A 24,689-nucleotide genomic window follows, 5' to 3' on the forward strand; every position below is an offset into this window, starting at 1 on the left:
ACCGCCTAGCGTATCACATTAAATGGTGGTCTAGGCGGCTGGCCGGCTAGGCGACCGCCTAAGCTCCGCCATAGCACCGCCTAGGCGTCGACTAGACCGACTAGGCACCGACTAGGCCTTCTAGTCGGTCGATTAACTATTATTGTTTTTTTAATGGGTTATTTCACTCAAAACAACATCGTTTTAAGCGAAATAATCCTAAATTGTACAAACTTTAGATATTTTNGCGAAATAATCCTAAATTGTACAAACTTTAGATATTTTTTAGGTTAATATTTAATATTTTAGTATTTACTATTAAAGTATTATATAATTTTTAATTATTAGTCATTAAAAAATTAAAAATACTTAAACAAATTTTTTAAAAATAAAAAATAAAAAATAAAATATAAAAATGCACTGGCGCCTAGACGTCGATTAATCCCCGGCTAAGCGTTCTAGGCGCTCCCCGAGCGCCTAGCGATTTTTTCAACCATGACTGAAAGTGAGTGGTGCGAATTCATCCGTCTATTTTCATTAATCAAAACGACGTCGTTTTGATGCGCGGTCCACAATGCATTGTGGACCACGGTCCACGATATAATTTGCAGCTATCGACATTCTAATTTGAGCCATTATGATTTTTTTACCAATTATATAGGATCATAAGACAAATTTATAGGGTACACATTTTTTAGTGACTGTAAATTTCTCTTATAATATATTAATTGTTCCATCATATACATGTACATAATTTGTTAACTAAAAATATATAATATGTTAACTGCCCATAGTGTAATCTGATACACTATCATAATAGGAACAGAGAATACCTCTATATAGTATATACTAGTTTTTGAAGCTAAGAAACATTCAGACCCAAATCATAACAATCAACAATGAAACAAATTAACGGATCTGAATTTATATATTATGCTGATCCATGAAGGGAAAAAAGAAGAAAGGAGCAGAATAGGGTCTGATAGTGATTAGCATACAAAATTATACCATGCTATGAGGGCCAATCTATCTATTCTCATACCTCAACTATTGAGATCTGAACTGAGATAAGGAACAGAAAACTTGGCACAGAGAAGAGAAACTGGAACACATCACTTCCCCTGCCAGTTATATTCTACATACATTTATAATTTACGAGTCGGCATGATGTTGTTGGGGATCACTATCTTCTAAATCATTGATAGAGTCCGAGTCCTCGTCCGAGTCCTCAATGTCGTCTAGTTCTCCCAAAGACTCTCCATCTATGTCTTCGGTACTGCCTTCGCCATCCTCAGTCATATTATTGTGCTCGGTGACATTGACCACGGTTTGTTTGTCCATCATTCCTGATAGAGCGAGACTAGGAGACCACTCGATCACATCATCAATGATGTTGGAAACCCGCTTTTGATACCTACAAGAAGTATTTCACCGTTAAGCACAATTATAGCAAAATAGTCCAGCATTTTTGCACTGGGGAGTTAATACATGTTAATGGTCTATATGGCGATATGGTGTAACAAAACAATATGACAGTGTAAATGGAGAAGGGAATAGATGGCAATATGGCAGAAAACATTAGGTTGATCTAAGAATCATTTTCGTATAGATATTTTTTTTTTTTGAATACTATTGACTCTGTTACAATGTAGTATCTGTTCATACATATCGTATAGATAGTTATGAATTGAAAAAAATAGTTAAATCGCAGGGGAAAGATAAAGTGTTGCTTATTCACTGCATCAAGAGATTTCACCCTATTAGGCAATTATCCACATGTAATCTATGCCCTTCTCCATTCCCATCCCTCCTCTTTATATCCTTTATTTTAAATGATTTTCTCGTCAAACAATGAACACATAATGAGTTAGCTTACCTGGCTCTTGCAGCCTCATCAGGCGCGTGATGCCTCATAACCAGTATAGCAACCACCGCTACAATTGCAAAGAAAAGCCTTGCTGACCACTTCGGTGGCTCCCCCTCATCTTTCTTGGGCCAAAACTGGAATAATTCTTCAAGAGTTGCTTCCTCAGCAAGTATATTGGGGAAAAACCAGACTCGCTTTCCAAAAAGAATCCATATGGCACCAAAGGTTAATGCTCTCACTGCAACATATAAGAATTCCTCAGTTTGTTGCAAGTTGCAACAAAAATAATTGACTCCACATCAGTGTTGCAAAAATCTCGCCTAGGCGCCGATTAATCCCCGCCTAGGCGCTAGGCGCTGGTCGACCGCCTAGCGTATCACATTAAATGGTGGTCTAGGCGTCTGGCCGGCTAGGCGACCACCTAGGCCGCCAAAGCTCCGCCTAGACCGCCAAAGCACCGCCTAGGCCGCTTAGGCGCTAACCGCCTAGGCGTCGACTAGACCGACTAGGCACCGATTAGGCCTTCTAGTCGGTCGATTAACTATTATTCTTTTTTTTTTAATGGGTTATTTCACTCAAAACAACATCGTTTTGAGCGAAATAATCCTAAATTGTACAAACTTTAGATATTTTTTAGGTTAATATTTAATATTTTAGTATTAACTATTAAAGTATTATATAATTTATAATTATTAGTCTTTAAAAAATTAAAAATACTTAAACAAATTTTTAAAAAATAAAATAAAAAATAAAAAAAATACACGGACGCCTAGGCGCCGATTAATCCCCGGCTAGGCGTCCTAGGCGCTCCCCGAGCGCCTAGCGATTTTTTCAACCATGCTCCACATCAAATAAGTGAATTCTGTTATAACTCATGTCGGCCTGATGGGGTATGCCAATTCATGGGTAGCCTAATGAAGATGAAACTATATGTACAAACTCACATTGAAGATTTTTTTTTTTTGTTTTTAAATTCACTTTTCACTTTAATAAACCCAAGTCCCAAGATGAAGATGCTTGGACTAACTTAGAAGACAATGAAGTGAATATATAGCTTAATATCATTATGTGGTGCTTCAATCTTTTGAATGTCTCTACTACAATTGCTTAGACTTGTGCAGAGGAAGCAAAGGCCAAAGAGGCATACAAATCCAAGAGTAAAGATGAAATAAGCATCAGATAACTTACATAAAAGAAGGCAAAGTATGAGGAGGAGGAGGCTGGCACATGAGTAGAGTATAATGAGCTTGCATCGATGGGGATACACAGGAAATAAGCAGATTGCTAATGTCAAAACTGGCCAGGAAAATGAGAGAAGTGTTTGCCAAAGGGCACTTCGTTTTTCAAATGTCCAAGCAAAAAAGGCATCATTTTCAGAGAACACTTGATCCTGCTTACAGAAATCAGGAAAAGTAATCTTAACTACAAGGTAATACTAATTGTAAACAGAAAAAAAGGATCTTTTTTATGTAAGGATACAAAATGAGGACCACTGGCTTATCAGGGTGTAAAAGAGACATCTGTATTTATCTATTGATCCATTAAAAAGCTAATACCTTGAATATGAATGAGATACAATAGCAGATCAGGATAACTAACTATAAGCTTTTCCTCAAGGGCAAGATGGATAATACATCTAGCAATAGTGAGAAATACCACCAGATTCCAAATAGCTTAACATGCCACATTATTTAGAAATATTGTGAGACAGATTAAAGAAACACCTTTGCTGAAAGGCTAGAAATAACTTTTTCAAATCCAAGCATATCTGCATTAATCGCAGAACCACCCTATTTCAAAAGTAAAGAGTTTGATTTTTTTTAATATTAAAAACTGTTCGGTGTCAGAAAACAAAATGACAAGATCATAACCATTTAAGTTCAGAAAAAATGAAATTTTCAATGATTTATATAAAGCCATAACAGTGCATAAAAATCAAAGCAGATAGTTATACACTGCTGACTGGGAGAGAAAAATAGATCTCATATAAATATGATGGTTTGAGTAGAATAATACATACATGGTATATCTCCAAATGCGCTGGCCAAGTTGACAACTTTTTCTTTCCAGGCCGAACAATTTTTACTACACGGTCACAACGCAGTAGTAGATTCTTTCTAAGCAAAGTATTTGCAATATCATCAGTTTCCAAATTTTTATCTGATTCCAGTATATCTTTAAGTTCTGGGTGATTTCTCATAAAGCTCACAAAGTCTTTTCCTCTGAAATACTCAACTCGAGTTTCCTGCAGGACAGCCCATCTAGACATCAAGTCCTTGTGATCTCTCACTTTCTCGGCAAATGACTGGAAAACATCCTTCTTTGCAGCTTGTTTCTGGAATAGGGATTGAATACACAAAAATTAAGATTACATAGGGATTTTTTTTTAAATACATGTATAGGAAATTAAGCAAGAAAAATAAATAAGACTAGAAGGACAATTTTAATTTAGTCAGCAAATAACGGTTTAAGGTTGAAAAACACAGGAATAATGATAACTTGATGAAAGCTCAATTGTGCTTATGCACACTCAATTCTTTGGTACAGGAAGGTCAAAATTTAAGACAGATTACTCCAATAATTTTGGATGAGATAATTCTATTTTATTTCTTCATCTATTTTCATTTAATCATACATTATGTTTGCTTCATGCATGACTTCCAATAATTTTAACTCATCAAAAGTTTGAAAGATCCAGATAATTATATTTTGTTCTGGTCAGCCTCAATGTTTCAGCATCATATCTGTCAGATAAAAGCAACTTCCCAAAAAAAAAAAAAAAAATAATTATATACTGTGATTTTTCTGTTGGGTGAAAACTATGAAAACATCTAAAACTTATTATCTCTCAGCAATTGCGGAAAACTATTATGAAACATCAATTTATAGGTTTTTTTTTTTTCTCATTTTTTAAGAAACCTGGCCAAAAAATCACATGATTTAGATTTAAGACTCAATAACGTTCCAAAACAAAGAATTTTGTTATCCATGAAGATTGAAATTGAAGTAATTCCTCAAAAAGGAACATTTCTCAGCATTTCCACGGATCTATCTGGAGAGAAATAGATTACAATTGAACCACCTCATAATAAAATCACGGGAATGATAAAGCATACGTATCGATACAACAGGGTTATGGATGCATGAATGTGTATGCAGAGATGAGGAGGTGTGAGTTACCTTTGGAGGAGCATCGCCGGCGGGATTCGAACCGTTCGGAACAGAACCGGCGGATCGCCGGACCCTTTTCTTCTCTGCTCCTGCCGGTTTCTTCATCTCTGTCTGAATGTGTTACTGACCGCCGATGCTCCTTAAGTTAATTCATGAAATTGGGCTTACCTTTGGGCCGTTTGAAATGATGTTAAGCCTACAATGGGCCTGAAATGATGTTAAGCCTACATGAAATTTCTTTGTTTTTTCTTAGAGCATCTACAATGGCAGTTGTTTGTCTTCCTAATTCGTTCTCTGATCTATATTCATAATTTTTGAATTTCATATTCACAATTTTAAAATTGAAAATTTATAATTTTAGATCTCAATTATAGAACTTAATATTTACAATTACAAAACTCTATATTCACAATTTCTGAATTCTATATTCACAATTTCAGAACTCTATGTTAAACAATATAACACAATTTTTGAATTTATATTCACAATTTTTGAACTCTATATTCACCATTTTTTAACTCTAATTATCCGTAAGGTAGTCTCACACAGATTTTTGCCTTAATTTTTAAGGTGTTGATCGTTTTATTGCCTTAACAACGAAGACCTTGGCAGAGAATTTACTCATGTCCCTTTGCTTGAACGGATAAGGCTCAGACCACTTGACCAAAGAAGTCATTGTGTCCTTGAGTGATGTCCTAAATACGCCGAAGACCATCCCGTTTATACTGTCAAGAGACCACCCAGGTCCACCCACATGTACGGCCTTCCCCATGCGAATTCCTCATCCACCCACATGTTAACCCATGTCACAAGGTGTCACGGGACATCCCTAGCCGTCATGGGACGTGCCTAACCACCCAGGACGTATCCAACCATGCCTGCCTAGCCGTCATGGGACGTCCCTAACCACCCTGGACGTGTCCAACCACATGCCTAGCTGCCATGGGACGTCCCTAACCACCCCGGATGTGTCCAACCACATGCCTAGCCGCCATGGGACGTCCCTAACCGTCATGGGATGTCCCTAACCACTTCGGACGTGTCTAACCACATGCCTAGCCGCCATGAGACGTCCCTAACCACTTCGGACGTGTCCAACCACATGCCTAGCCGTCATGAGACGTCCCTAACCGCCTTGAAATATGCCCAACCACCTTGGAACATGTCCAGTCACATGCCTACTATCGCACACTTACCCATTGGGCCTAACCCAACCCCTATTTCCCCATCAGGTGTAAATGTTTTGTTTCTTTTTTGAGTTATAGGGATAAATCTTGTTTTAGAAATCTACATTATATTCTTATTAGATATGTTGTTTTACACTTATTATCTACAAAGGTGAAATTCTCTTGCTCCTGAGGTCCTCATACCCATACTCAACAGGATAGCGAATGAATAAGTCATGGTAACTCAACAACCCATTAAGTGACTTCCAGTGCCCATAAGAAGTCCATCATATTAGGTAAAACTCTTACATCATATATTAATTAAGAATTATCGAAAAATACTATATAAATTAACATGTCAAAATTATGAGAACCACCTTAACAAAGATAAGAATAAGAAAACTCAGCATGGTGCATGTCATAGGCCAGAGTATCGGCTAAGAACCAACACAAAAGACTTGGCACCTAACATATATATAATGGAGAAAAGTTGCAATGCACCATTTAATCAAGTAAACTTTGTTACCATATCTTAATCTAAGTTCATGAAATTATTTCCATTTATTATTATTATTATTATATTATTATTATTATTATTATTATTTTACTACTTTGCATTAAAATATTTATGGGCAGATTAAATTTCAAAAAAATAAAAATAAAAATCTAAAAGTACACGAACGTTGAGGTTTGACAGAGGATGTCGTTGGAACGACAAGTCAAAAGAGAGGGAGAAAAAGTAGAAAGGAAAAGCGTCATTCTGTCTCATAAATGGTGGATTTAGAGAGAGATAGGCACAGGGAATGAGAGAGGGGGGTTCAATTCTAGAGAGAGAAAAGTCTGCAAAAGGAGGTGAAAATAAAAAAGAAGAGAGAGACGACCCCCTCTCTCTCTTCTCTGTCAATGGTGAATTCGGTTTCTTCTTCTTAATCACTTTCACATTCTCTGCCTTCCTCCCCATTGTCTACTTTGCGTTTTTGGCCTTCAATTCCTCGGAGTTTTCTGCATTCAAATTCAATAACTCACCGGATAAAAGGGCATATATCAAGGTGAGATTTTTTTTTGGTTTTCGTTTCATGTAGCTTCATTTCTTTAGTTTTTGAGCTACATTGCTTCTGGGATTTCGTTTTCATGTTGTTCTTTTGTGTTTCTAGCAAATTTTAACGTTATATGTTTGTTAAATGCATTAAAAGCTTCGAAATTCTGTTTTTTTTTTTTTTTTTGGTGAAGGAAATTCTGGTGTTATTCATTAGCTTTTGGAGTTGATGATTAGCTCATTGGTTTCTTATTTTAAAATTATCCTCTTTTTTTCTGGGTAGAATTGCATAATTTTCCTACATTCTTGGAGAACCCAAAATCAACACTCCTTTTATGAAAGGTTGGGACATGCTAGCATATATTTTTGTTGTGTATGCCTCATACATGTTTAGAGGTGCATGTAAATAGGTTGATTGTATCTCTAAGTATAATGCCTCTAACGTAGGCACATTGCTGAACCACATAAATGTCGTCTGTCTTATTTACTTTCTACGATTGTTATAGTTTATTGTTCTCGTTAATCTCAACACTTTTTAATTTTATTTTCTAAATTTTTGGTGAAATTTTACAATTATAATAATTTGCTCCTTTTGTTTGTTTTGTTTTTTTTTTTTGGTGGTTTTGAAATGCTTAGGAGTTAGAATACAGAGGTGAAATACTCCAAGGTTTGAACTTTTGAATGGGAAATTGCTGTGCAACCCCTAATGGTTCTTCTGGGAACAGGGCTAAGAATAAAACTAAGAAACCTAAGAATAAGGGAGCCAAGAATAAGGGAAACCAGAATAAGAGAAATCAGAATAAGGACAAGAAGAAGCCCAACCCCTTTTCCATTGACAATGGGGCAGAAAATCAAGGGAGTGGGCATTCTAACAACAAGCTTGTTGTGTTGAAAGATCCCACGGGGCGTAAAATCCACGAAAAATATGACTTGGGGCGTGAGCTTGGGAGGGGGGAGTTTGGGATCACATACTTGTGCACAGATGTGGACTCAGGCGAGAAATTCGCGTGCAAATGCATATCAAAAAAGAAGCTGAGGACTGCTGTGGATATTGAGGATGTGAGGAGAGAGGTCGAGATCATGAGGCACTTGCCAAAACACCCAAACGTTGTGACCTTGAAAGGCACTTATGAGGATGATAACGCTGTGCACATTGTGATGGAATTGTGCGAGGGAGGGGAGTTGTTCGACAGGATTGTGGCGAGGGGACACTACACCGAGAGGGCGGCTGCAGGGGTTGTGAGGACTATTGTGGAAGTTGTCCAGGTATATATGCTCATTCCAATCAATCAACTCTCAATGACCTTAAACCAATTTTACGCCAATATTTGTTTGTAATTACATCTTTGCATATAATTATTATCTATGTTCATCAGAGACAAAGCATATAGAAGCTATATATTATTCTAGTTTTGAAAGAAATTTATTGTGGAACAACAAATGGACACAAAAACTCAACTCTCATGGCTTAAAAAACTTCTAGTCTTTGAGCTGCTTTTTGTGTGTGTGTTAAGAATTTCTAACTCTTTAGTAGTACTTCTTAGTTTTCAGACATAAAAAGGAAAAAGCTTTTACAACGTTTCTTGGTGCCATTGATAAAATTACTTGGTTAATCAAAACGATATCGTCTAAATTCTAGTGTGGTCTGGTGTAAATTGTGAGCACTATAGGCCAATGGATCAACTTATGTATGCTTGAATCATGTTAAAAGCCAGTAAGGAGAATGTAATATCCCGCTCATTGATTGCATCTATAGTTCCTTTTGGAACTCCGTTCAATTTGTGCCCTCGTTTCAGTAAATCAACACTTAAGACTATTTCGATCTAAGAGATGCTTATGCTCCATTGCGTTGCAGATGTGCCACAGGCATGGGGTGATGCATCGTGATCTCAAACCTGAAAACTTCCTCTTTGCAAACAAGAAAGAGATGGCTATGTTAAAGGCGATCGATTTTGGGTTATCTGTTTTCTTTAAACCCGGTAAGTGTACATTGATGATGAAATCATGAAATAATGAAATAATGTTAACATTTTGCCCGGAAACTTTTCTAGTCATTATGCCTCTGAACCAAATTTACTGAAATAATGTTGACATTTTGCCCGGAACTTAAATTTTATGAGATTTCTAATTCTTTCTCTAGGAGAGATCTTTAATGAGATAGTTGGAAGTCCTTATTACATGGCTCCAGAAGTTCTAAAACGCAATTATGGCCCCGAGGTTGATATCTGGAGCGCTGGAGTTATACTGTACATTCTTCTTTGCGGTGTTCCTCCTTTCTGGGCAGGTCTGCTTCTTTATTACTCTTTCGACCAAATCAGAGCATATGACGAAGGCTATGTATTTTGGATTTTTTTAAAATCTTGTTTCGTAATGATGATTATTAATGCAGAGACCGAGCAAGGAGTGGCTCAGGCAATTATTCGCTCGGTAGTTGATTTCAAGAGAGATCCTTGGCCTAAAGTTTCTGATAATGCTAAGGACCTCATAAAGAAAATGCTTGAACCTGACCCCAGTAAGAGACTTACTGCTCAGCAAGTTCTCGGTAAATCTTTTATTGGCAATTAGCTACCTTCTATGCCTTATTTCTTTTTTTTTTTTTTTGAGTACTATTGACTCTGTTACAATGCAGTATCTGTTCATAACTACTTTCTCAACCTACCGAAGCACAAAGAGTCAATATCGAACCCACAACCTCCCATATGAAAATGCTTAATTCTAATTATTTATAAATCCAATGTTGCAGAACATCCATGGCTACAAAACGTAAAGAAAGCACCGAATGTTCCATTAGGTGAGACTGTTAAAGCAAGACTTAAGCAATTTTCGGTGATGAACAAGCTCAAGAAAAGAGCTCTTATGGTAATTTTATCTTGCTTGCTCAATTTGGAAACTTTTACGGTCATTACAAGTTCTAATAAGGAAGCTTTGCTGATCTCTTCTGCATTAACAGAAGCTCCAAATGAATGAAATTCTCGAGGGTTAAGACTTTGCTAATGTTGCACAAACAGGTCATTGCTGAGTTTTTGTCGGTGGAGGAAGCTGCTCGTATAAAGGAAGCGTTTGACACGATGGACGCTGACAAGAAAGGAAAAGTAAACATTGGAGAACTTAGAATTGGCCTACAAAAGCTCGGTCATCAGGTCCCCGATCCAGATCTTCAGATCCTCTTGGAAGCTGTAAGTGCAAATGTGCAATTTTCCCACTCCCCCCTTCCCAAAAATCGTTGAATAGAGTCCCACATCGAGGCCAGTTTCTCTTTAGAACTGTACTTTACAAACAACCTTTGACAGTAAACTACAAAACAACCTTTGACAGTAAAATGAGCCATTGACGATTTATAATCTCCCTCCTCTCTCAATGTAATTGTTTAACGTGTGTATGAATTGTTCTCGTTGATGTTTCTACGCCTGTTTTCTGCAGGCTGATGTTGATGGAGACGGAAGTTTGAACTATGGGGAGTTCGTTGCTGTTGCTGTTCATCTCAGAAGGATGGCTAACGACGAGCATCTGCACAAAGCTTTTTCATTCTTCGATCGTAATAGGAGTGGTTACATCGAGATTGAAGAGCTGCGGGTTGCCTTGAGCGATGAAGACGATGGCAACAACGAAGAAGTAATTATAGCTGTCATGCACGATGTAGACACAGATAAGGTTAGCTTTCATCTCTTGCACCAGAGCTCTCATATATATATTCATTCACTTCATATTTAGTCTATCTGTTTAAATAATGCTAGTTTGAGTGACTTATATTGCACAAAAGTATTACTTGCATACATTTTGGCATGTTGGGAACTTTCAAAATATTGCTAATATCTCGAAAATTTGCTACAAATCATAGTATGTAAGAGAAACAGTACGATAGAAATCACGTGTTGTTTGGTTGTGTATTCATTCATCCTCACAATGGTCATCACATTTGAATTTGATGTTTGAACCAACTTATCACGAGGCGATGTAGCTATATGAACCCTAGTTCATAGCGTTTGCAGCACTGTTATATTAAACTTTTAGTTGAGACAGAGCGCATAGTTCAATTCATACTTATACCAATCATGTGTTGTTTGGTAGTCTATTCATTCATCCTCACAATGATCATCGCATTTGAACTTGATGTTTGAACCAACTTATCACGAGGCTATGTAGCTATATGAACCCTAGTTCAGTGTTTGTAGTACGTTCAACTATCAGTTTAAATTTTTAGTTGAGGAGTTTTTGCGTGTGACATCTTTTGCAGGATGGGCGCATAAGCTATGAGGAATTCGCGACGATGATGAAGTCGGGTACAGATTGGAGAAAAGCGTCCCGGCAGTATTCAAGAGAGCGGTTCAATAGCCTCAGCTTGAAGTTAATAGGGGATGGATGCTTAAAGTTCGCAAATGAGGGTAGATGAACAAGAGAAAGGGGGTCAGGAAAACTCTCACAATGTATACAAGCAAGTTATATATAATGCAAATTCCTTAATTTTTACATGTTTTTACGTTAATTTATTAAATTAAACGCCTCATTTTTTATCTTTACATCTTCACCTCTCGCCATATAACACACCCATATTAGGGTTGAATGTTATGAGTTAGATGTACTAGTGGAGAAAAGGGAAAGTATTGGACTCCAATGTTCCCATCTCCATGCTTGTGATGGAAGAAGTGAAACAAAGAGAGAATGAGGAAAAGAGCACAAGCAAGAGACTTAGAAGAATAAACTTGGCATTGTTAGTTCAACTAACATGTATCTATGATTGAAAAAATGGTTAGAGGCTCATTGGGCGACAAGGGGAGCCTAGCGCCCTAGGCTATAATATATATTATTCCAAAAGAATCAATTGCCTATGACCCTGTTTGGTAAATAGTTAGTCTATCAGTCGATTTTGACTTATTTAACCACTATTAGCTACTCTGTATTTGACTTGGTTAAAAAATCAAGGGTGTTTGGTTAATCAATTTTTTGTAATTCCAAAATGCTAAAATTTATATAGAGCTAGCTTGAAATACACGAAAGAAAGAAAGAAAGAATTTATTAGATTATTTCATGCATGCATTATATTATATTGCTCTCTGTGATACGATCTCTCAGCTTCTCTTCCTTCCAACCGTTGTTCACCTTTGCAATGAATTCCTCCACTCTCCTCTTCAACTCATAATCATCATCATCATCTTCTTCTTCTTCTTCTTCTTCTTTATGATCAGAAATGCAAACAACAACCCTATCTGAAACCTCTACTACTTCTACTTGAGGAATCATCACTTCCACTAAAGCCTTCTTCACCTCAGCCGCCTCACTAATCTTCCTTTTCTTATTCCTTATTGTCTCCTCTTCTTCTTCTTCTTCTTCTTCTTGAGAAGCATAATAAGGATAATAATAAGCGGTGGTATTCTTTTCTTCATTAATGTGGTGGTCGCCATGAGTACTGTAAGGTGTGAATGCAGAAGAAGTAGTGGTTTTAGGTGCAGGAATGGCGATGAGGATGGCCATGAGGAAGTTGAAGAAACAGAAGACGAGAAAGGAGTTCGAAGCAGCCATGGCGATCAACTCAACTACTGTGGAACTCAACATCATCATATATATATCGATCAGATCAGAGAGATAATGAATATATAATAGCGAGCTGATGAAGGTTGAGGAAGTGCTGGATGTATGGATGGTCAAATGTTGTCATGTTTTTGGGCCTTTTATAGGCCATTCATAACACCTGTAGGGCAAATTATTGCATGGACCATGGTCAACACAGTTGTGTGGACCAAAAATAAAAAGTACATTATTTTGATACTGTATGTACATTATTTTTGTATTGTAGGTACATTATTTGATATTTAGTACAAAAATAATGTATCCTAAAATAATGTACCTACAGTATAAAAATAATGTATCTACAGTACAAAAATAATGTACTTTTTATTTTTGGTCCATGCAACAATGTACCTAGGAAGTCTCTTTTTTATTATTATTATAAAATAATAATACGAGAAATAGGTAATGAAGTGTACGTTTGGTGCGAAAGCAGATGTAGTGGGGTTGACTGGGAGATTTCTGTTTGTAGATCAAGAATCCATAATCCAGTAATATGCAACTTCATTGCAACTCAACTGCTCCTTCCAATTCATTCATTATTTAAGTTATTCAGGGGGAGATTTGCACTTTTTAGTCTTAGGCTAATATTAGGCAATAGTTGTACCATGGACTCGGGTCACCGGTCACCTTGCACGGTGGACTCATAACAATTTACATATTGAATGAAATTATGAATATTCAGTATGTAAATTGTGAACATTCAGTAGGTAAATTGTATATTTTGAACTTAAGTTCACATTACAAAGTGGATTCGAGTCAACATAATAATTTGCCAATATTGGAATGACCCATGTAAAATACAATTCTCATATTACAAATTTGATTATTGAGAATACCTTTAAGGGCATGGGAGTTGCCCCACTCAATCCCCTTATGCTAATTTTTAGATACATTCTATTTTGTGTCAAATGATTTTTACAATTATTGATGCCACTGCATCCCCTTTACTATTTATGCCATTTCATATCCCTATGACACTATTGATGCCATTTTCGTATTCCTATGACACTGTTGATGTCATTTCGTATCCCTATGACACTATTGATGTCATTTCGTAATTAATTATGTTTTTTTTAATGTATTTTTAAACTTTTAGCTTGATTTAGCTTCCATTAAATTAATTAAAATTTTAAAAATCAATGCAGTAGAGGCCAATGGTTTGCATTCAGACTTTTAAAGTTTGGATTTAGAGTGTTTTTTAAGGGAACAAAATAAATAAATTAAAATGTAAAATTCATTAAAGGTTCATTTTGAAAGCATGAAATTAACATCGGGAAAATGAATCATTTTTCAAAAAATATTTTCTTTTTTCGTGTTTGTCTGCACAACAGAAAATTGTATGTGTGTTTGGTTCATTTTTTAAAAAATGAGTAGAATTGTATAATTAAACATTATAAATATTTTATTTAGAATATAATAATATTAAAATTTTATCAATTTTTTTTTAAAAGCTGATTTCCGAGTGAAACCAGACTTATGGTTTCCACCTGAAACCTTGTTCTTAAGTGTGCGGAAAATTACTTCCGCCAGAATAAAATGACTAGATTTAATTTTTCCCGGTCAACTTTTAGTTGAGGAGTTTTGCGTGTGACATCTTTTGCAGGATGGGCGCATAAGCTATGAGAAATTCGCGACAATGATGAAGACGGGTACAAATTAGAGAAAATCGTCCGGACAGTATTCAAGAGAGCGGTTTAATAGCCTCAGCTTGAAGTTAGGGGATGGATGCTTAAAGCTCACAAATGAGGGTAGATGAACAAGAGAAAGGGGGTCAAGAAAACTCTCACAATATATACAAGCAAGTTATATACAATGCACATTCCTTAATTTTTACATGTTTTTACGTTAATTTACTAAATTAAACGTCTCATTTTTTATCTTAACGTCTTCACCCCTCGCCATATAACACCACCCACATTAGGGTTGAATGTGTTATGAGTTAGATGTACTAGGGGAGATGAGGGAAAGTATTGAACTCCAATGTTCAAATCCCATCTCCATGCTTGTGATGGGAGAAGTGAAACAAAGAGAGAATGGGGAAAAGAGCATAAGCAAGACACTTACAATGTCTTTTAATAACCTGGGGTGTGGTTGAGTGGAAACAACGGGCTCATCCACCCTTAACCAAAGATTAAGGGTTCGATCATTGGATTTGGGTATGAAGTAGCATTAAATCTCCAAACCGAGAGAATTAGTCATTGTGTCCGACGGGAATGTATTTCAAAAATTCCAATGTTTGGTATACATGGAAATTGAAAGAGAATAACTCATATAAAATCCAAAATGTCATCATTATTATTAATGTGAATGCACACAGTCTACTTTACGAATGTACACACACTAAATTGTGTGCACTCATGTAAGTCATGTTGGGCTATGGGCTAAGGCCTAAGTGCAGTAGTGCACACACCCTAACTAGACTGTGTGCATTCGCGTTGTGTCTCACAGTCTCACGGGAAAATGTCTCATTTGATTATATATATATTCCAAAAGAATCAATTGCCTATATGTTTTGCTCTAACGAACATAGAATGTAAAACAAATGACTTGTTAAAAAAATACAAATTTATATAGAGCTTGAAATACACAAAAGAAAGAAAGAAAGAAAGAATTTATTGGATTATTATTTCATGCATACATTATATTGCTCTTTGATACGATCTCTCAGCTTCTCTTTCTTCCAACCGTTGTTCACCTTTGCAATGAATTCCTCCACTCTCTTCTTCAACTCATCACCATCTCCTCCTCCTTCTTCTTCTTCTTCTTCTTCTTTATGATCAGAAATGCAAACAACAACCCTATCTGAAACCTCTACTACTTCTACTTGAGGAATCATCACTTCCACTAAAGCCTTCTTCATCTCAGCCGCCTCACTAATCTTCCTTTTCTTATTCCTTATTGTCTGCTCTTCTTCTTCTTCTTCTTCTTTTTGTTGTTGAGAAGCATAAGGATAATAATAAGTGGTATTCTTTTCTTCATTAATACTGCGGTGATCGCCATGAGTACTGTAAGGTGTGAATGCAGAAGAAGAAGTGGTTTTAGGTGCAGGCATGGCGATGAGGATGACCATGAGGAAGTTGAAGAAACAGAAGACGAGAAGGGAGTTTGAAGCAGCCATGGCGATCAACTCGACTGTGGAACTCAACATCATCATATCAATCGATCGATCAGAGATATAATGAATATATAATAGCGAGCTGATGAAGGTTGAGGATGTGCTAGCTGGATGTATGGATGGTCAAATGTTGTTATGTTTTTGGGCCTTTTATAGGCCATTCATAACACATGTAGTGTACCTAGGAAGTCTCTCTTTTTTATTATTATTATAAAAGAAATACGAGAAAGAGGTAATGAAGTGTGCGTGGTGGGAAAGCTGATGAAGTGGGGTTGACTGGGAGATTTCATGGTTTTTTTTTCGCTCCAGAAGGCACGGGAGCTGGCCCACGGGGGAATCGTCACTTGTGGGAATTGAACCCGGGTTCTTCCGAAATTCCTCCCCACAAAGAGAGTTCACTTGTCACTTGAGCTACCCCACTGGGTTGATTTCATGGTTAGTTGTACATCAGAATCTATAGGCCAATCATATGCAACTTCATAGCAACTCAACTGCTCCTTCATTCATTATTATTTAAGTTATTCAATGGAGATTTCCCCCTTTTTAGTCTCAGAAAATACTCGGATGGCCGAATAAGTAAAACATAATTCTCATATTAGGACTTTTGATTTATTGGCAATGCTTTCTCAATTCACACCTTTTGGTAGTTAGTGCATGTTTTCCTCATCACTCAAAAATAATAATTGTAGTTTTTTTTTAAGCCAATTTTGTTTAATTAGTGAGACTTAATTGGAGTTATTTACTATTCACTTTTTTTTTGTAATATTTAATATAGTATTAGTTCATAATTTATATATTTAAAAATGAGTAAAAGTTTTGTGAGACCGTCTCACGGGTCTCAATCCGTGAGACGAGACGAGTCAGATCTTTGACATCATTAATCAAAGATCTTACCCCTTTTTGCCTTGCAGTTTTATTACTGAAATGATTAAATTTTTTTATTTTCCTGATAACTTAGTGAATTAGTGATAGCGTTTATAACACGAAAAATGAATTTGTTTCTCTTTATTAAAAAAAGGAAAGGATAATGTCAACGTAAACTACCTGGAAAAGAAAAACAAATAGTCTTAGTCTCTAAGAATGCCAACGAAATATTTTGTTGTCCTTTTTCCGTTGTTTTATTTCTTTGGTTATATATGGAACTTATATGAGCTAAAAAGTAAAATATTAATATTAGGTTCCGTACACTAAAATCAAACGTTGCATTTTATGATTGTTAGTAAAGTTGTGCATCAACTTATTTTGGATGATTGTACACTAGAATTATGATACAATTTTACATCGGCTCCACAAGAAATTATAAAGTAATATTTAAATTGGGTCAAACATCCACTAATGTGCTAACTTTTATGGTGAGTAATGATCTTATTAAAATCTTGACTTAATGCCGTATCAAATTGAACATTGTATCCAAATGCGAGTAAAGTTATACTAAGTCAAGGCAAATAATTATTGTTAGCTGTGTGATCACAGTCCACGCAATAACTATTGCTAAGTCAATCAGTCTAGTATAACATTGTATCCAAATGCGAGTAAATTTATACTAAGTCAAGGCAAATAATTATTGTTAACTGTGTAGATCACGATCTATACAATAACTATTGCTAAGTCAATCAGTAACTATTGCTAAGTCAATCAGTCTAGTATAACATTGTATCCAAATGCGAGTAAATTTATACTAAGTCAAGGCAAATAATTATTGTTAGCTGTGTAGATCACGGTCTATACAATAACTATTGCTAAGTCAATCAGTCTAGTTGAGAGATCGAGACTTACATCGGCTATACACGAAGTAAACACGGAGGTTTTAACGTTACATCTCTATACCGATTGCTTAAGAATAATACCAAGCTTGGCATTTTCTTCAAATGGATTAATTATGGCTGAAAGAAAGGTTAAGAGGACATAAAGACAATACTAACTTGTCAATCAGAAATAAACTATAAATGAATTTTTTATTTCTAAATTTTTTACACGTATTAAAACATCACCACTTTGGAGGTGTTTGGTAAATAATTGTTAAATTATTGGATTAGTGAATTATTGAGGTAGTAAGTTTGACTAGTTAATAGTATTAATTGATTGTAGAAAGATGTCTGATAAATTAGTTGTTAGCTGATTACATACAAAATGACTCTAAAAAAACTGGTCGAAAAAACTGCTTTGAGCAACAATTTTAATTTTAACATTTTGGAACAATAAGCTGTTACAAAAAACTAATTAATCAATCACTTATATTGATTGTTTAACCAAGTCAAACAGCTAAAGTGGACAAATAAATTAAAATTGATTGATAAACTAACTATATTACCAAATATGGTCTATCTGTTCATGACAATAGCATAAATGCAAGTTATAGATTCAAGAAAAGCAACCTGCGGGAAATATTGAAAACTAATGAATGGAAATTTGTTGGAAAATATGAACGAAATGATTAAATGAACATCAGCGGATCTGTTAGCTTTTGTATGATGATTAGGAATACACTTGGAAGCTTCTGCAGTTGAATGTCTTAGAAGAAAACTCTTATAGAGCAATGAACAGTGAAGGTTCAGTGAATTTTCAATTACGGCTATAACCGCCCATGTACCAAAACTTCTTTCTTTCTTTCTTTTTTTTTTTAAATAAAATAATTTCATGCTAATATGTTGTTATACAGGTCAAAGAATCTCAAGTTACAGATACTTACAGCAAAAAGGCCCTTTGACAGATGTGTTTAATGTGGTTTTGGCTTATATCCATCGACAGCAAAATTTCTGGTGGCTGCAGGAAGGGCTAACCGAATTCCATCGAGTTCAGGTTTTGCGACTATTTGACAACCCAGGCGTGAACTAAAGACAGAAAATACGCGCTTGAGACTATAAATGATTAAACATTAAAAGACAGTGAGAAGCCAAAAACCTACGTTTCTGTGAGGCCGAAAGCAAGATCCAACATGTCATTCTCTTCGTCGCTTGGGTCTTCTAGTTTATTGTAGTAGTCCACATCCTATCAATGCAAGTTAGCATGCAGAAGATTAGGCTACTAGTATGAAATTTTTGAAAATTTCGGGGAATGTTTCTCTGTTACGAGAATGTGAGACAATGAAGTATATATGCATACCATCACGATTACATGACAAGTAGAGCAGGCAAGTGACCCTTCACATGCTCCTGCATAAGGGCCGACATTATATTTTGTTGCATCAAAATGTCAATAAAGTATAACATAAAGACACATATATCATGACATTGAAGGAACTATAATATAGCAAGAGGAAAATAGACCGCCAGGCTATCAGAGAGCCTACCTTCAAGGTCAATGTCATTTTGATGAGCAGCTTCTAACATAGACATTCCAAGAGGAACTTTTATATGATGCTCTTCTCCATCCTTGTCCACAAATGTTACCGAAATTCTACAAATTGCAAACAAGACAAATCAGGGGAAAATGAAAACCAGAGGCTTATTTGACATGTATAAATGTTGAGGAAATTCAACGTATTGCAAACCAGACAAATCATAAAAATAAAGAAGATAGATGAACATACTTTTGCCCTTCTTCTGAGTTGTTGCTCCCTGCTTCAGAGCAAAATTGTTGATGCCTCTGGAACACAGAAGGGGAAAAAATTGGCATTCTCAAAAGATCATTAATTTTATGTACAAAAGAAACATTCATTCCCCTTCCCAAACCAAAAAACCAAAGGAAGATTACACACACACACACACATACACATATATAGCACAATTTGGGTAATGGAACGAACATTTTAGTTGCAAATGAAATAGAAAATATAGGTTCTTAAGTGTCTCTAACTCCCATACGACATGAAAATTTCATACAACAGGATTTTCTGCTTCCCCATTTTCTTCTGCTTTGGGGTAAGAGAGAGAGAGAGAGAGAGGGAGGGGGGGGGGGGGGGGGGGGGNGGGGGGGGGGGGGGGGGGGGGGGGGGGGGGGGGGGGGGGGGGGGGGGGGGGGGGGGGGGGGGGGGGGGGGGGGGGGGGGGGGGGGGGGGGGGGGGGGGGGGGGGGGGGGGGGGGGGGGGGGGGGGGGGGGGGGGGGGGGGGGGGGGGGGGGGGGGGGGGGGGGGGGGGGGGGGGGGGGGGGGGGGGGGGGGGGGGGGGGGGGGGGGGGGGGGGGGGGGGGGGGGGGGGGGGGGGGGGGGGGGGGGGGGGGGGGGGGGGGGGGGGGGGGGGGGGGGGGGGGGGGGGGGGGGGGGGGGGGGGGGGGGGGGGGGGGGGGGGGGGGGGGGGGGGGGGGGGGGGGGGGGGGGGGGGGGGGGGGGGGGGGGGGGGGGGGGGGGGGGGGGGGGGGGGGGGGGGGGGGGGGGGGGGGGGGGGGGGGGGGGGGGGGGGGGGGGGGGGGGGGGGGGGGGGGGGGGGGGGGGGGGGGGGGGGGGGGGGGGGGGGGGGGGGGGGGGGGGGGGGGGGGGGGGGGGGGGGGGGGGGGGGGGGGGGGGGGGGGGGGGGGGGGGGGGGGGGGGGGGGGGGGGGGGGGGGGGGGGGGGGGGGGGGGGGGGGGGGGGGGGGGGGGGGGGGGGGGGGGGGGGGGGGGGGGGGGGGGGGGGGGGGGGGGGGGGGGGGGGGGGGGGGGGGGGGGGGGGGGGGGGGGGGGGGGGGGGGGGGGGGGGGGGGGGGGGGGGGGGGGGGGGGGGGGGGGGGGGGGGGGGGGGGGGGGGGGGGGGGGGGGGGGGGGGGGGGGGGGGGGGGGGGGGGGGGGGGGGGGGGGGGGGGGGGGGGGGGGGGGGGGGGGGGGGGGGGGGGGGGGGGGGGGGGGGGGGGGGGGGGGGGGGGGGGGGGGGGGGGGGGGGGGGGGGGGGGGGGGGGGGGGGGGGGGGGGGGGGGGGGGGGGGGGGGGGGGGGGGGGGGGGGGGGGGGGGGGGGGGTAGGGGGGTAAAAAAGGAAGGAAAAACTGATGAAAGGATCTTCTGTTTTACCATTTTCTTCTATTCTGGTGTGAAAAGGGGAGGAAATAAAGACGCAATGCACATTTTTTTGAGATCAAAAGAAAATCTAGGCACAGAAAAATAACGTATAGCCTACAGTACTAACTCATATTTCTTGTTCTTTGCTTGCTTACTGTCACTCTAAGAATCTTTATAGATAACCACCTTCTTAAACTAAAGCGTATAATGATATAGCAATCCTCCTCGTAATTTGAATACTCTATCAATCTGCATTAGTATACGCAATCATGTATACTACAGAGATTAGTAAATGTCCTGTTCCTAGAACTGCCTTGAACTTTTAACTTAACTTTTAAATAAAGAAAGCTAAAGACACTGAGTTGCCTATGAAGTCATTCATGTTTTTCTCCATTAACATATCAAAGTTAGAGAAGCCTTTCAGTTTGATTACATCGGTTACATGAACCTAGTAACATAAACTAGTAAAATTCAGAAGACACAACTCACACAAGCAAATAATATCTGATAAATGCACTCAAATACTTACTGCAAAAGAAGTTTCCCAGGAAAGGTATGCACTTGCATTACTTTTTACACCAAGTATTCTGTACCACTCTCTTGCAGTCCTATCTGCTAATCATAGCAATACTTGAGACATAAGAGCTCATATTATTCAAAAATAAAAGAAATAAAATAAAACCGAAATCAATGTGATAAAATTCTCATACCATTTACAGAAACCGGATTAACAAGGATGTCAGGAAGGTAGCACTTTTCCTTAGTATAATTCTTACTAACCTGCAATTACACAACAAATTTAGCTTATCGGCCAATTTTGGCTTATTTGACCACTATTAGTTGTTTTACTTAGTTAAACCGTCAATATAAGTGTTTGATTAATTAACTTTTTGTAACAGCTTATTACTCCAAAACACTAAAATTAAAAAAGTTGCTCAACTGATTAGCTTTTTGACAAAATTATTTGCATATAATCAGCTATCAACTACCTGCTAATTTCCTTAAAATCTTTCTACAATCAACTAATATTATTAACTAGTCAAAAGCACTAATCCAATCAGCTAACCAGCTAACAGTTATTTACTAAACACCACATAAGTGAGCAAGCAGATTGAGAAATCCATATTATCTTCATGCAATAATGCACACACACACATTTATGTTCAGAAATATAGAGAGATAGAAATCGGAATAAATACAGAATTCGGCCGGAGCTGAGCGGAGAGGTAGCGGGGAGCTAGCCGGCGGATACCGTTGGAACGGAGCATTGGAAGATTGGTTATTCGCCGTGAACGGAAAACCTGATAGGAAAACAATAAAAGTGTTTCTTTACTGTTTATTCAATGGAAAGCTCTCTCGAACTCTGCGTTCGGGTCGCGATGGAAAAAACGGGTATGACCCGTCGAGAAGATTCGAATGAGTTTTGTGTGGTTCTTTTCCGGCGGAGACCGGGGGAAGATGGAGATCTATTAATGGGCCTTGAAAGGTGATGGGCCCATCATTGGTCCAAAATGACGCAGTGAAATTTATGAATTAGAATAATATCCACTTTATAAGTTAAAATAATGTATATTATGTGTTAAATTAATGTATATTATAAATCATAAAAATTGTATATTGTAACGGATTACATAAAAAAATATACGAAATAATATCATTTTTTAATCGTGATTCACACAACTGTATAGACCATAATACACGCAATAACGGTTGCCCAACATTTAGATGGGCTAATAATAGAATATCCGACCAGGCCCATATTAAATATAATACAAGTTTTTAGTAGGCCCAAAATTCCACTTCTTAATTTAAAAATATAATAAGTTCCAATCACATTAAGGTTATATCCTTTATTTATGTCCATCTTTTTTTATGCTAATAAATGTGTACATTTTACTTTAAATGTTGTACACTTCAATGTTATTAGACAAAATTATCCTTACTACATTCTTGTTATACAAAATTACCCGTTATAACACTGTTACTTTTAACTCCATCATTATTACCATACACCTATATCTATCATATCTTTTTCTTATTCTTTAATTGTCATTTTATTAAAATTATTATATAATTAATTTAATGGTTGATTATATTTTAATTAAATTTCTATTAATGGTAAATGATATATGGGTGTATAAAATACATATATTATTTGTGTATATATAATTTGAATTATACATTTTAATTATTTGTATTTATTAATATTTTAATATTGGACATAAGTTTTCGCACATCGCGCGTATAAAATATTAGTTTATTAAATAAATCTTTAATTTAAAAAATAAAGTAAATAAAAAAAAAAAAAAAAAGGCTTGGATTGTTGCTAAGGTTTAAATACATCGATACTTTCATGGCGGTGCAGAAACCATAGTTGTGTTTTCTTGCTTGACAAGATAATAAATTAATTAACTAATCTGATTTTTAAAATAAAAAATAGATTAAATAAAAAGTATAGACTAATTACAGTCCAAAATAAATACGTAAATATAATCTCCCCCTCTTGTATTATACATAGAGTTTCGGTCAACTTCTCTCCACTCCATCTATCTCGGCTAGCTCTTCTTCACTTTTTGCGACGATGGCTGAGTATTATTTTGACGATTTTGAGTATACGACTTACCAGAACGACATCATCGACAGCCAGGTACATTAATCAAGTCTATAATGAATTCTTTATAAGTTATATTGTTCTCCACTTAATATAGGTCGACGTCGAGGTCTTGGGGCTAGGAAATTTTGTGGGTATTTAGTAAACCTCTGTTAATTCTGAATTAGTGGGTTTGACTAGTTAATAGAATTAGTTAATTGTAAAATCGTGTTTGGTAAATTAATTTTTTTTTTAATTGATAAATTAGTTGTTAATTGATAGCTGATAAAAAAAATTGTTTTGAGCAGTAATGTTTAACCAAATTAAAAAGTTAATAGTGATCAAATAAATTAAAATTAGCTGATGAATATCAAACAGGTCTTTATTTACGATGATAATTATCATATTGAGTGAAACATGTGTATTATTATTGTATTTGTTTTATGATTTTCAGGGTTTCTATGTGTCGAATGATGTCGGGTTGAAGATACCGTGCGGTATACGGCGAGTGAGCCGTTGCGACGGCGCCGCCTACAAGAAAGCGGAGGCGGCGGCCCGGTTCGCGATTGAGAAGCACAACAACCAGAGCGAGAAGAATTCGGGCCTCGTGTTCCGGGAGATTCTGAATCTCAACGAGCAGCCAACTGCCGGGAAGATTTATTACATAACAATGGCGGCGGCGGCGGAGGATTCTCCCGGCGGCGTGGGTTTCAGCTGCTATCAGGCGAAAGTTTGGGAAAAAATTAGCGGCCGTTATAGAGTTGACGTCTTTAGGCTTGCCCCTTTCCATGCAGCCAGCTCAACCGGTACATACTCCATCTCCCGGCCCATTGCTTCATTATTCTTTTGAAATTTTGTATTTTTACACTGGTGTAAAAATCGGCCCGTTAAGCGGAGGTGAATTTAGCCTCTAGGCAACTAGGCGAATTTAGCCTCTAGGCGGCCAACTGTCTAGGTACCTATCTTGGCCGTATTAATTCGTCAATTCGGTCGAGTCGGCCTTAAAAGAATAATGAAACAATAAAATAGTGGACATTACTAGAGAAATTATAGTATGATAATATCTCTTCTTCGTCATTTATAAACTCTTAGTTATACATGAACTCTGTACATCCTTATTAATAAAAGATTAATAAAAGATTGATGATTCTGGGATGATTCTGTTTGTATTTCTTATTCGTATTTTCTAATTTGTGGTTTAATTTATTAATTTCATTAGGTGGATTCCTTGGAAGGGTGTCGGAATATTCCAAGTGATGTAGAGACAGGAGGGTACGGATTCCTGGGATTCAGC

The 24,689-nt window shown here is 38.0% G+C and overlaps 3 protein-coding genes and 1 long non-coding RNA gene across 7 annotated transcripts; 2 read left to right on the forward strand and 2 right to left on the reverse strand.

Moving 5' to 3' along the window:
* Nucleotides 1-866: 866 nt before the first annotated feature.
* LOC116024669 lies at nt 867-5,128 on the reverse strand. Its single transcript, XM_031265620.1, has 5 exons — nt 5,027-5,128; nt 3,867-4,181; nt 3,035-3,236; nt 1,856-2,084; nt 867-1,393 (listed from the first exon to the last, which is right to left on the reverse strand). The coding sequence occupies exons 1-5, from the start codon at nt 5,120-5,122 to the stop codon at nt 1,132-1,134; spliced, it is 1,104 nt and encodes a 367-aa protein (XP_031121480.1). The 5' UTR covers nt 5,123-5,128; the 3' UTR covers nt 867-1,131.
* A 1,851-nt stretch (nt 5,129-6,979) lies between these two features.
* On the forward strand, nt 6,980-11,686 carry LOC116025692 (calcium-dependent protein kinase 8-like). Its single transcript, XM_031267024.1, has 9 exons — nt 6,980-7,232; nt 7,856-8,485; nt 9,075-9,198; nt 9,360-9,503; nt 9,609-9,761; nt 9,963-10,078; nt 10,228-10,395; nt 10,640-10,870; nt 11,454-11,686. The coding sequence occupies exons 2-9, from the start codon at nt 7,901-7,903 to the stop codon at nt 11,607-11,609; spliced, it is 1,677 nt and encodes a 558-aa protein (XP_031122884.1). The 5' UTR covers nt 6,980-7,232; nt 7,856-7,900; the 3' UTR covers nt 11,610-11,686.
* A 5,866-nt stretch (nt 11,687-17,552) lies between these two features.
* LOC116025841 (adrenodoxin-like protein 2, mitochondrial) lies at nt 17,553-22,226 on the reverse strand. 4 transcript variants are annotated; one of them, XM_031267207.1, is made up of 9 exons: nt 22,005-22,226; nt 21,516-21,585; nt 21,335-21,420; nt 19,429-19,484; nt 19,189-19,295; nt 19,002-19,051; nt 18,805-18,887; nt 18,589-18,730; nt 17,553-17,782 (listed from the first exon to the last, which is right to left on the reverse strand). In XM_031267207.1, exons 1-8 carry the CDS (start codon nt 22,071-22,073, stop codon nt 18,616-18,618), a joined length of 636 nt encoding a protein of 211 aa, XP_031123067.1. In that variant the 5' UTR covers nt 22,074-22,226; the 3' UTR covers nt 17,553-17,782; nt 18,589-18,615. The 4 variants fall into 4 exon arrangements, with proteins under 4 accessions (XP_031123067.1, XP_031123066.1, XP_031123068.1 ...); XM_031267206.1 differs by lacking the exon at nt 17,553-17,782 and adding an exon at nt 18,168-18,274; XM_031267208.1 differs by lacking the exon at nt 17,553-17,782 and having other exon boundaries at nt 18,450-18,730; nt 21,335-21,417.
* A 1,114-nt stretch (nt 22,227-23,340) lies between these two features.
* LOC116025004 lies at nt 23,341-23,986 on the forward strand. Its single transcript, XR_004099564.1, has 2 exons — nt 23,341-23,452; nt 23,850-23,986. It is a non-coding gene; the product is annotated as an uncharacterized LOC116025004 (long non-coding RNA).
* Nucleotides 23,987-24,689: the final 703 nt, after the last annotated feature.

This window comes from Ipomoea triloba, chromosome 7, assembly GCF_003576645.1.
Source record: "Ipomoea triloba cultivar NCNSP0323 chromosome 7, ASM357664v1".
Lineage (NCBI taxonomy): Eukaryota > Viridiplantae > Streptophyta > Magnoliopsida > Solanales > Convolvulaceae > Ipomoea > Ipomoea triloba.

Coding starts and splice junctions, on each gene's coding strand:
- LOC116025841 (XM_031267207.1), bottom strand. CDS start 22,073: ATGCTCCGTTCCAACGGTATCCGCCGGCTAGCTCCCCGCTACCTCTCC. Junction 19,052..19,188: donor AAATGACATTGACCTTGAAG/GTAGGCTCTCTG, acceptor GCCCTTATGCAG/GAGCATGTGAAGGGTCACTT. Junction 18,888..19,001: donor CTTGTCATGTAATCGTGATG/GTATGCATATAT, acceptor TTGCATTGATAG/GATGTGGACTACTACAATAA.
- LOC116024669 (XM_031265620.1), bottom strand. CDS start 5,122: ATGAAGAAACCGGCAGGAGCAGAGAAGAAAAGGGTCCGGCGATCCGCC. Junction 2,085..3,034: donor CATACTTTGCCTTCTTTTAT/GTAAGTTATCTG, acceptor TATATGTTGCAG/TGAGAGCATTAACCTTTGGT. Junction 1,394..1,855: donor GATGAGGCTGCAAGAGCCAG/GTAAGCTAACTC, acceptor TACTTCTTGTAG/GTATCAAAAGCGGGTTTCCA.
- LOC116025692 (XM_031267024.1), top strand. CDS start 7,901: ATGGGAAATTGCTGTGCAACCCCTAATGGTTCTTCTGGGAACAGGGCT. Junction 9,504..9,608: donor TGTTCCTCCTTTCTGGGCAG/GTCTGCTTCTTT, acceptor TTATTAATGCAG/AGACCGAGCAAGGAGTGGCT. Junction 10,396..10,639: donor TTCAGATCCTCTTGGAAGCT/GTAAGTGCAAAT, acceptor TGTTTTCTGCAG/GCTGATGTTGATGGAGACGG.